Source organism: Silurus meridionalis, chromosome 26 (genome assembly GCF_014805685.1).
Source record: "Silurus meridionalis isolate SWU-2019-XX chromosome 26, ASM1480568v1, whole genome shotgun sequence".
Classification (NCBI taxonomy): domain Eukaryota; kingdom Metazoa; phylum Chordata; class Actinopteri; order Siluriformes; family Siluridae; genus Silurus; species Silurus meridionalis.
This window is the reverse complement of record NC_060909.1, coordinates 17,447,229-17,458,309: the sequence shown is the minus strand read 5'-3', so window position 1 is coordinate 17,458,309 and position 11,081 is coordinate 17,447,229. Positions and strand designations below refer to the sequence as shown.

Sequence of the window (11,081 nt, the reverse complement as noted above, 5' to 3'; positions counted from 1 at the left end):
TACGCTACCAAAGCACAGGATGTGGTCTGAGTCTGTGTGTAAAATTATTTTTAAGCCAGATATACTTGCATTACTCAAGCGCAAAGTTTAAAAAGCAAACACTACACTGTGTGGACAAAAGTTTGTGGGCACCTGACCATAAGATTATGTGCTTATTTGAACATTCCACATTTAGTCCCTATTTACTGTTATAAAAAAAACTTTTTTGGGAAGATGTTTCTCTAGATTTGTGGAGATTTTGTACAAAGGTATAACATGGTCTTTTTTTTTTTTTTTTTTTGCTGAGTGGGCAGAGCTTAAAGCCTAGCAAGCAGAACAAATTCGTAAAATGAACTTTTTTTCACTGCGGTGTATGAGAAGATCTTGATTTATTTATTTATTTATTAACCAAGCCATCATCCAGCAAACACATCATACTTAACTCTTGGAAAAACATTTAAAGTTGTCGAACATCTGGGGGGAAAAGTAGTTCCAATTACGTCGTTCTTTTATAGATTAGAAAAATTCCTGTTAACCAGCAGTTTTTTTGAACGTGTGATTCCATTAATCATAAATAAACTATTTATTGCGTTTTGCAAACAGTTACATCTCTCTTTCTCTGTCTCTCTCAATCACTGTCCTTTCTTTGTTGTCCCGGACACCTGACTGGACAGGACTTCTGTACATCCAAGCTCTTTCAGGTATTTGAAGGCTTTTCACCTAGATACAGCAAACACCACTGAGACTGGAGTTTAACATAAAGACTGTGTTTGAGACACGACCATCTCTACAGGCAGCCTCCTTAATCCCCTTCAGGAAAACATCTTTTTCAGTTTGGAGAAAAATCCACCTTCCTCCTCCTTCTCTGGCTGCTTCTCGTCACTTTTCGGATCCACTGTGGTTTCCTTGGATGCATGCTGGGAACTTGCTAAACACACACACAAATGTTTGTTCAATTCGGTGTCTTGTTCTGTCCTGTGCACTCAGGATACTGGGTCACATCACTGAAACACTAGATTTATTTATTTTTTAGTAGATCATTGGCAGTCTGAAAAAATGTTGCATCATTTTAATTAAATAAATGAACACACACACACACACACACACCGTACCTGGTGCAGATCGGGTCACTCCATTCACTGTTCCCTCTACGTCTGTCTCCTCCTCAGCGTAGCTCAGAACCAGATCCCGCTGTCTCCGGCTTAACGTCCTTCCAAAGATAAAAAAGAAAAACCGGTTTTATTACAGATAGTAAACGTTCAGGAGGAAACTATTGAACGAACGATTCTTACAATTTTAGGATGACATATTTAAACCGTGTATGTGGGTGTAAAAGTGTCTTACTTGGGCACTTTGACCTTGATGTGGACGTAGTGGTCTCCGTAGCCGTAGCTGTTCAGCCGAGCGATCCCTTTACCACCCAGACGGATCTTCTGGTCCACTTGAATGCCAGAAGGAATCTGAACGACAAAAAAAAAAAAATTTTTTTAGTCCTCCCGCACCCTGATGGCTTACTTAACATTTCCATAGCGGTTTTTGTTACATAGTTGGGTTGCTAGCCCAAAGCCCAGGTCTCAGACTGTCCACGGTGGAGTACTTTATCCCCACTCCTACAACTGAGCAACCATAGGGGTTAAGGGCCTTGCTCAAGGACCCAAGAGTGGCAGCCTGTTATGGCCAAGACTCAAACCCACAACCCCAGGGTCCAAAGTCTAATGCCTTAACCACTAGTCTACCACAATGAATATCTTTCCTGCAATAATTATAATAATTATAACAATGTAACATTTATAGGAACCTGCAACTTAACCCAATACTACCCTCTAGTGGCCATATGGGTCATGGGAGATAGATGAGGTCACGTGGCCGTCGGCATAAAAACGATTTAGAAAAAAAAAGTGCATTAGATGTAGATTTCTTCCCGCTAAATTGTTTTGCTGCTGCTATGTGAATATGACGTATCACAACACGGAACACCGAGGCGTGTCCTGAGAGTCACGTAAAATACAGAATAACATGGCAGAGGTAGAGCTGCATCTTAGTGAAGACAGAACAGGAAAAGAACGTATGGTTAATTTAACCTTTTTCTTTTTGCACTACAAACGCGTGTTTGTGAAAGGGCCACTTGTTAGAAGCCACTGATGATTTGCTGTCTGTCTGAACCAAAACAAGGAAAGTGATCGGTACCAATACTGAAATGCAAAGCACCATATTTTCTCCGTATTCCATTGAATCGCATTGTGTTGAATCAAATCAAAAATAGATCGCTCTGCATCGTAATGGGGTGAACCGTATCGCATCGGTCTGAGAGTGAACACATCTCACCGCGATGTCCACCGTCCCGTAGAGCCCCTGAGCTCGAGCCGTCCCTCCCAGGATGGCCTGAGCAACAGAGATCATCACATCGGAGTGGATGTCGGGTCCGTCACGCCGAAACACGGGACTCTTTTGGACCTGGGATGCACATAAACACAAATCTTAAACACTGGTCCTACTTTTCTAATCGCTCAAAATATAGAAATATATGATTTTGACAGTTCTGTGTTTGAGGAAACGGCTAGACGTGGCTAGGAACTTACTCGAAATGTGATGTAGATCTGCTTGTTTCCTAAAGCCATCTTGACTGTCTGGCCGTCCTCCACTCCTACACACACACAGTTACATTTACACAATTATTGAAAATTAAAGAAGGAGTCTCCCGTGTCAGGAGCGATGATGTTGCCTGGATGATAGAAAGTGATCAAAAGTACATAAAACAACATGACTATATATAAAAACGATAAAAATGTGCTGCAAGTGCACAGACCTGCAGGTACAGGCACCATGAGGCTCTTTTTCTGTTTGGTGAGGCCTGTTCCCCGACACATCACACAAGGCGTTATGATGATGGAGCCCCGCCCACCGCAGCGCCGACACGTGGAGCGCATCATGAACGGTCCTGTGTTCACCGACTCCTGCACTCTCACACACACACACACACACACACACACACACACACACGCGGTATTAAGTCACGACAAAAATAAGCGCAATATTCTAAATGTTCTGTGAAGACGGTTGCTACGGCGCTCTCACCATGCCCGTGCCGTTGCAGTAGTGGCAGTGTGTGACTTTGGTGCCCGGCTCGTACCCTTTGCCATGGCAACGCGGACAGTCGTCCTCTATGTTCACCGTGATCTCCTTGTTCACTCCTTTGGCTGCCTGGGTAAATGTCAGCTCCATGACATACTACACACACACACACACACACACAATTATTCATGTCCAGCACATGAAAGTAACGCATTATGGTGAACGAATGTTCAGGAGCCAACCTCGAGCGGATGTTCGAAAATAGAGCTGAAGTCTCCAAAGCCTTGAGCGCCACTAAACTCCCCGAAGATCTTCCTGAAAAGCTCTTCTGGGTCCACGGCAGTGCCGGCCCGCCAGTACTGCTGCCCTGCCCCACTTGCGCTCGGCCCCGCCGACCCGTACGTATCGTACTGCTTTCGTTTCACCTCGTCACTCAGGACCTGCTCACACACATACGACGAAGTCGCTAATGTTAAATCAGCCTAATTACCATATTTGAGGTGGTATCAAAAAGTTTCCAGACTAGTTTTGTAACCTGCCAACAGATGGCAGCACGGGGTCGCACGCACAGTCACAGGGAGCGCTGACCTTCATAAGTCAGTGTGCCCAAACGTATCGTCCTGTGTACATCGGCAGCTGTGCAACCGGTGCCATCTGACCACCAACATGACCTCTGGACCGATACCACCTCAAATAGATTGTACGTTTAATTCAATTTGAAACTCCTTGAACCTGACCTCATACGCTTCCGCTAGCTTGGCAAACTTCTCTTTAGCCTGCGGGTCGTCTTGGTTCGTGTCGGGATGGTATTTCTTCGCCAGCTGCAAGAAAACAAAAGAGCAACAATTTTTACGAAACACTGAGAAAATTCCTGTTTAAGATTTTCAGCCCCGGTTTACAGAGTTGCGTTAACCCCACATTCAAATATACTGCAATCTACGAACCAGGGGGGAAAAAAAACCCATTGCAAAATCGATCATGATCTGACGACTCATTCAACAAATCACTTTGACAACTCCAACAACCTTTCCACACACTTGGTTGTCACCTGACCTGATAGTACGCTTTCTTGATCTCTTTCTGCGTGGCGGTGCGCGGGATTCCCAGCACGCTGTAGAAATCCTGCTGCTCATGACGTGCCGAGCTGGCGTGGAAGGAGCGTGAGCTGAAAATACGGAAGCTCTTAGAGCCTGTAAAACACACACACACTTCAAGTACCTGACAATGAATCTGGTGTACAATGCGAGAAGAAATTGCATTATTATTATGATATACTTTAATTATGGCATGCATAAGTATTCACCAGTGACTAATTCATTAGTGAATACTAATCTGGACATGTTATACCATGCAATAAAAATCACTTGAGGTTTTATCAGAACAGAATGTGTCAAGTGAATTATAAATTGCTGTCAAATATCAAGAGGAAAATAAAAACAAGGTAATTGGGGATCAATTGCATCATCCTTTTGCATCATCCCTGCTTTCCAAGAGAGACTCAAGAGAAAAACACGTATTCGTGGTAAAATGACACTTTCAAATACATTTCTTTCCATAAAAAATATCATAATGGCACAAAAATGCAAAAAAAAAAAAAAAACAACACATTTGACAGTTGCTCCGAGTCAATGCTGTCTAAATCCAAATTGCGCCAACTATTAAATCTAGTGCACTAGGGTAGGGCGCGAGCCGCCATTACTGCCTGGAAAGAAAAAGTGCACCTAGTAAGTGCGTATCGATCCGTTTGCTATTGAGCCCGTGTTTAGCACTTACCTGCACACCCCCTCAATGTCACACTGTTTTCTTCTCTCCTTCGACTCGTGTCCAGTCCAGAAACGAAAAAACGACACCACGTTAATGTCGGACCGGAGACGTTTCTATTTTTACACGAGGTGACTGGCGACCAACATGTTTTAAACCGGGGTAAAGAGTTCGACACGCAGCGAACTGAACGGCACACTGTGGACGCCGCCATGTTGGTTTTTCCAAACGCCTCTTCCAACGCCGGCTCGCTGCTACGCATGCGCAAGAACAAAACACTCGATATAAGGAAATTAACATGGCCACAAGATGGCGGTGTGCGCACGCTTATTGAAGTTGCATTGACCCCCTTTAAACCTGACATGAAATAATGAACAGAAAATTATATTGAAATTGATATGAAAACTCTTTAAACAAAATAATAATATAAATTATTACCATTTACAAATCAGATTTTTTTTTTTATTTTTGTATCATTTTAGATACTCTGGACATTTATGGCAATTCACTGATCACACCAATGTTTATATTATAACAAAAATAAAGACTGATTAATGTATTTGGAATGTCCACTTCTACTCATCATCATTCTCATTTTCCCCTAACTGCTCCAAGTCACTTGTTTTGCCATCCATAAGCGTGCCGATTACAATAGTCAAAAATCACATAAATATTTCATATCCACTAGTATGAAATCGGTTAAAATGATTTTAAGATTACCGTAAAATGTTTAATTAGCTTAATAAATTATAAAAACTTTTTATACTTTGAAATTGTGGCAGGAATAATGCAGATTGCATCATGAAATACAATACATTGACTAAGCTAAATTACCTAAAATACCTGCTGTATCATATTTGATACCCATATTTTCAACACGATTTTACTATAACATTCTTTTAAAAAATAAAAATTATTAGATGCTTTCAACAAAATCTGTAACAGCATAAACTTCCTTTTTACCACTACTTTTTTTTAAATCTGAGTCAGTTCATGAAGGCAGCCATATTGGTAAACGCTGCCTAAAGCCTGCTATTGACTGCAGAGCATAGTTAAATCCAATAGGGGGCAGAAGACTTGTATCCAACAAGACTGCAGAGCATAGTTAAATCCAATAGGGGGCAGAAGACTTGTATCCAACAAGACTGCAGAGCATAGTTAAATCCAATAGGGGGCAGAAGACTTGTATCCAACAAGACTGCAGAGCATAGTTAAATCAATAGGGGCAGAAGACTTGTATCCAACAAGACTGCAGAGCATAGTTAAATCCAATAGGGGGCAGAAGACTTCCATCCAACAAGATTGTGTTCAACAGGTTTTTGAGGAAAGTATTGTTAACGCAAGTGTGGTGCAGAGGTTTCAGAAACTCGTTTGGTCTATAACTATAACGCCAACGTTTGGCGTTATAGTGTTTAATCTGAATTAAAGATACACATTATATACATTTAGGAAAAATAGATCGTATGTTTAAAATACACAAAATCCACTGAAGAGAAAGACAGCCAATAAGGGGTTTGTTTAAAGAAAAATGTCATACCATCTTCACTATTTAATGCACTAATTTGGAAGACTTTTAAAAAATATACCTGAAGGCACAAAGTGGACCTGAGATACAAAATGATGATACATTTACTATATAGTGCACTGATTTGGTAGATGTTCTGGTCACATAATGTTTACCCAGTTAATGTTAACATAATGCTAACATGCTAACATAACTCTTCTTATATAACTCTAAAAAAGTGCTAACTTTTACAGTTCCTAGGATTTCAAGAAATAGCCAAAAATGCTAACATGAGGAAAATTTCACACATTTGCTCATCAGGAGACTCAACATACCCACAATGCAGTGCGTCGGGTGAATTTGCACGTGGTGATTAAAAAAAGATAACACTCAATTATTTGGGGAAAACCTTTCCATTGACAGAATTACAACTTACTTAGAGTTGACTCAAGAAGTTTATTTATTTATTTATTTGATTTGATCCCGGACAACCAATGGAATAGCATTTCCCTACCATTTAGTTCACTAGAGTAGTTTATAGAGTGTATAGGAAAGTAGAAGCAGCTCTAGATCCACCACAACCCTGACCACGATGGGATTTAGGAATCTTTTGGTGCGAATCCACCCACCCACCAACCTGCTTCCATGCCAAAACATCTAGGAAATCTGATATCCAAGACCATTTTTGTTGGATTTTACAAAAAGGATGCTGGGCTTAAATGCTTCAACTTTGAGACATCTTAATGGACTTAAGTCAAGTGACTTGAGTCAGATGATTTGACTAATTGAAAAGATCCGTAATTCCCTCAACCACTATGTTGAGTAACCAATGTCTTTGCCATATTCATTCATGTTGGCGGTTGTTTCTTTTTTCTTTTCTTTTCTTTTCTTTTCTTTTCTTTTCTTTTCTTTTCTTTTCTTTTCTCGGCTTTATTCAGTGCAGAAGCAAGTGCGCCACCTAGTGGAGTTGAAAGTGAACTCCAACTTCCAAAGGCTATTCTAAATTCTAATTCAAAATCAGAATCATTGACTTACATTTGAATATATTTTTGTTTATGAATATGTATTAAAAGATTCTCAATAGTCTATTCTCTATTTTCTACTCATTTTAGGCCTTTTCAATTGGTTGCCCAGTGGTATGTTTTGCTGATGTGGGTAAAAATCAGAACCTAGTTTTAAGGTGGACAAATGTGCTGAATGAAGTATATTTTTTTTTGCAGACACCCTGTATACTTAACATTTAATGGAGGAAACCTGACAGTGAGAAGAACATGTCCACAGTCCACACAAACCTGTAACCTGAGCTCAGGATCGACCTGGGAGCCCTGAATCTTTCCCATGTGCTTGGAAATGAAAGATGACTGTGTCAGTCACAGCTGCTCAGCCAAACCTCCAAAAATAAATAAAAAACAAGCACCGAACCGTGTAAACAAGCCCCATGGTATGTGAGTACATGCCAATAAAGATGAAGGTAGGACAATTTTCTTTTCCTACCCCTAGACCTATTCCAAGCAACACTATAAAGAAAAACACTTGGAAACAGGCCAGCATTTTTTTCCCCTTTTCCCTGGTGACCACTGAACACTCAACACTCAGGTTTTTCCTCCTCCACACACCCAATAGATGAAAAATTCCAGTGTTATCTTGCTGACATTTGGACACATTACGGTTAAGTTTTTTTCCAGTACTGAACAACAAATTTGCTTTATTTAGGGCAAACTTCTCTTTAGCCTGCGGGTCGTCTTGGTTCGTGTCGGGATGGTATTTCTTCGCCAGCTGCAAGAAAACAAAAGAGCAACAATTTTTACGAAACACTGAGAAAATTCCTGTTCAAGATTTTCAGCCCCGGTTTACAGAGTTGCGTTAACCCCACATTCAAATATACTGCAATCTACGAACCAGGGGGGAAAAAAAACCCATTGCAAAATCGATCATGATCTGACGACTCATTCAACAAATCACTTTGACAACTCCAACATCCTTTCCACACACTTGGTTGTCACCTGACCTGATAGTACGCTTTCTTGATCTCTTTCTGCGTGGCGGTGCGCGGGATTCCCAGCACGCTGTAGAAATCCTGCTGCTCATGACGTGCCGAGCTGGCGTGGAAGGAGCGTGAGCTGAAAATACGGAAGCTCTTAGAGCCTGTAAAACACACACACACTTCAAGTACCTGACAATGAATCTGGTGTACAATGCGAGAAGAAATTGCATTATTATTATGATATACTTTAATTATGGCATGCATAAGTATTCACCAGTGACTAATTCATTAGTGAATACTAATCTGGACATGTTATACCATGCAATAAAAATCACTTGAGGTTTTATCAGAACAGAATGTGTCAAGTGAATTATAAATTGCTGTCAAATATCAAGAGGAAAATAAAAACAAGGTAATTGGGGATCAATTGCATCATCCTTTGCATCATCCCTGCTTTCCAAGAGAGACTCAAGAGAAAACACGTATTCGTGGTAAAATGACACTTTCAAATACATTTCTTTCCATAAAAATATCATAATGGCACAAAATGCAAAAAAAAAAAAACACATTTGACAGTTGCTCGAGTCAATGCTGTCTAAATCCAAATTGCGCCAACTATAAAATCTAGTGCACTAGGGTAGGGCGCGAGCCGCCATTACTGCCTGGAAAGAAAAAGTGCACCTAGTAAGTGCGTATCGATCCGTTTGCTATTGAGCCCGTGTTTAGCACTTACCTGCACACCCCCTCAATGTCACACTGTTTTCTTCTCTCCTTCGACTCGTGTCCAGTCCAGAAACGAAAAAACGACACCACGTTAATGTCGGACCGGAGACGTTTCTATTTTTACACGAGGTGACTGGCGACCAACATGTTTTAAACCGGGGTAAAGAGTTCGACACGCAGCGAACTGAACGGCACACTGTGGACGCCGCCATGTTGGTTTTTCCAAACGCCTCTTCCAACGCCGGCTCGCTGCTACGCATGCGCAAGAACAAAACACTCGATATAAGGAAATTAACATGGCCACAAGATGGCGGTGTGCGCACGCTTATTGAAGTTGCATTGACCCCCCCATTAAACCTGACATGAAATAATGAACAGAAAATTATATTGAAATTGATATGAAAACTCTTTAAACAAAATAATAATATAAATTATTACCATTTACAAATCAGATTTTTTTTTGTATTTTTGTATCATTTTAGATACTCTGGACATTTATGGCAATTCACTGATCACACCAATGTTTATATTATAACAAAAATAAAGACTGATTAATGTATTTGGAATGTCCACTTCTACTCATCATCATTCTCATTTTCCCCTAACTGCTCCAAGTCACTTGTTTTGCCATCCATAAGCGTGCCGATTACAATAGTCAAAAATCACATAAATATTTCATATCCACTAGTATGAAATCGGTTAAAAATGATTTTAAGATTACCGTAAAATGTTTAATTAGCTTAATAAATTATAAAAACTTTTTATACTTTGAAATTGTGGCAGGAATAATGCAGATTGCATCATGAAATACAATACATTGACTAAGCTAAATTACCTAAAATACCTGCTGTATCATATTTGATACCCATATTTTCAACACGATTTTACTATAACATTCTTTTAAAAAATAAAAATTATTAGATGCTTTCAACAAAATCTGTAACAGCATAAACTTCCTTTTTACCACTACTTTTTTTTAAATCTGAGTCAGTTCATGAAGGCAGCCATATTGGTAAACGCTGCCTAAAGCCTGCTATTGACTGCAGAGCATAGTTAAATCCAATAGGGGGCAGAAGACTTGTATCCAACAAGACTGCAGAGCATAGTTAAATCCAATAGGGGGCAGAAGACTTGTATCCAACAAGACTGCAGAGCATAGTTAAATCCAATAGGGGGCAGAAGACTTGTATCCAACAAGACTGCAGAGCATAGTTAAATCCAATAGGGGGCAGAAGACTTGTATCCAACAAGACTGCAGAGCATAGTTAAATCCAATAGGGGGCAGAAGACTTCCATCCAACAAGATTGTGTTCAACAGGTTTTGAGGAAAGTATTGTTAACGCAAGTGTGGTGCAGAGGTTTCAGAAACTCGTTTGGTCTATAACTATAACGCCAACGTTTGGCGTTATAGTGTTTAATCTGAATTAAAGATACACATTATATACATTTAGGAAAAATAGATCGTATGTTTAAAATACACAAAATCCACTGAAGAGAAAGACAGCCAATAAGGGGTTTGTTTAAAAGAAAAATGTCATACCATCTTCACTATTTAATGCACTAATTTGGAAGACTTTTAAAAAATATACCTGAAGGCACAAAGTGGACCTGAGATACAAAATGATGATACATTTACTATATAGTGCACTGATTTGGTAGATGTTCTGGTCACATAATGTTTACCCAGTTAATGTTAACATAATGCTAACATGCTAACATAACTCTTCTTATATAACTCTAAAAAAGTGCTAACTTTTACAGTTCCTAGGATTTCAAGAAATAGCCAAAAATGCTAACATGAGGAAAATTTCACACATTTGCTCATCAGGAGACTCAACATACCCACAATGCAGTGCGTCGGGTGAATTTGCACGTGGTGATTAAAAAAAGATAACACTCAATTATTTGGGGAAAACCTTTCCATTGACAGAATTACAACTTACTTAGAGTTGACTCAAGAAGTTTATTTATTTATTTATTTGATTTGATCCCGGACAACCAATGGAATAGCATTTCCCTCCAATTTAGTTCACTAGAGTAGTTTATAGAGTGTATAGG

The 11,081-nt window shown here is 39.8% G+C and overlaps 2 protein-coding genes across 2 annotated transcripts; both read right to left on the bottom strand.

The window, feature by feature from the left end:
• Nucleotides 1-351: 351 nt before the first annotated feature.
• dnaja3b (DnaJ heat shock protein family (Hsp40) member A3b) lies at nucleotides 352-5,060 on the bottom strand. Its single transcript, XM_046841064.1, has 11 exons — nucleotides 4,825-5,060; nucleotides 4,105-4,241; nucleotides 3,789-3,872; nucleotides 3,294-3,491; nucleotides 3,055-3,207; nucleotides 2,786-2,933; nucleotides 2,559-2,623; nucleotides 2,305-2,433; nucleotides 1,324-1,439; nucleotides 1,092-1,189; nucleotides 352-907 (listed from the first exon to the last, which is right to left on the bottom strand). The coding sequence occupies exons 1-11, from the start codon at nucleotides 5,024-5,026 to the stop codon at nucleotides 792-794; spliced, it is 1,446 nt and encodes a 481-aa protein (XP_046697020.1). The 5' UTR covers nucleotides 5,027-5,060; the 3' UTR covers nucleotides 352-791.
• Nucleotides 5,061-7,505: 2,445 nt separating this feature from the next.
• LOC124380208 lies at nucleotides 7,506-9,275 on the bottom strand. The gene is made up of 3 exons (XM_046841065.1): nucleotides 9,034-9,275; nucleotides 8,325-8,461; nucleotides 7,506-8,092 (listed from the first exon to the last, which is right to left on the bottom strand). The coding sequence occupies exons 1-3, from the start codon at nucleotides 9,233-9,235 to the stop codon at nucleotides 7,697-7,699; spliced, it is 735 nt and encodes a 244-aa protein (XP_046697021.1). The 5' UTR covers nucleotides 9,236-9,275; the 3' UTR covers nucleotides 7,506-7,696.
• Between the last annotated feature and the right edge of the window lie 1,806 nt (nucleotides 9,276-11,081).

Coding starts and splice junctions, on each gene's coding strand:
- dnaja3b (XM_046841064.1), bottom strand. CDS start 5,026: ATGGCGGCGTCCACAGTGTGCCGTTCAGTTCGCTGCGTGTCGAACTCT. Junction 2,934..3,054: donor ACTGCAACGGCACGGGCATG/GTGAGAGCGCCG, acceptor GTGAGAGTGCAG/GAGTCGGTGAACACAGGACC. Junction 908..1,091: donor AGTGACCCGATCTGCACCAG/GTACGGTGTGTG, acceptor GTGTGTGTTTAG/CAAGTTCCCAGCATGCATCC.
- LOC124380208 (XM_046841065.1), bottom strand. CDS start 9,235: ATGGCGGCGTCCACAGTGTGCCGTTCAGTTCGCTGCGTGTCGAACTCT. Junction 8,462..9,033: donor GACATTGAGGGGGTGTGCAG/GTAAGTGCTAAA, acceptor TGTGTTTTACAG/GCTCTAAGAGCTTCCGTATT. Junction 8,093..8,324: donor TCAAGAAAGCGTACTATCAG/GTCAGGTGACAA, acceptor GTTTTCTTGCAG/CTGGCGAAGAAATACCATCC.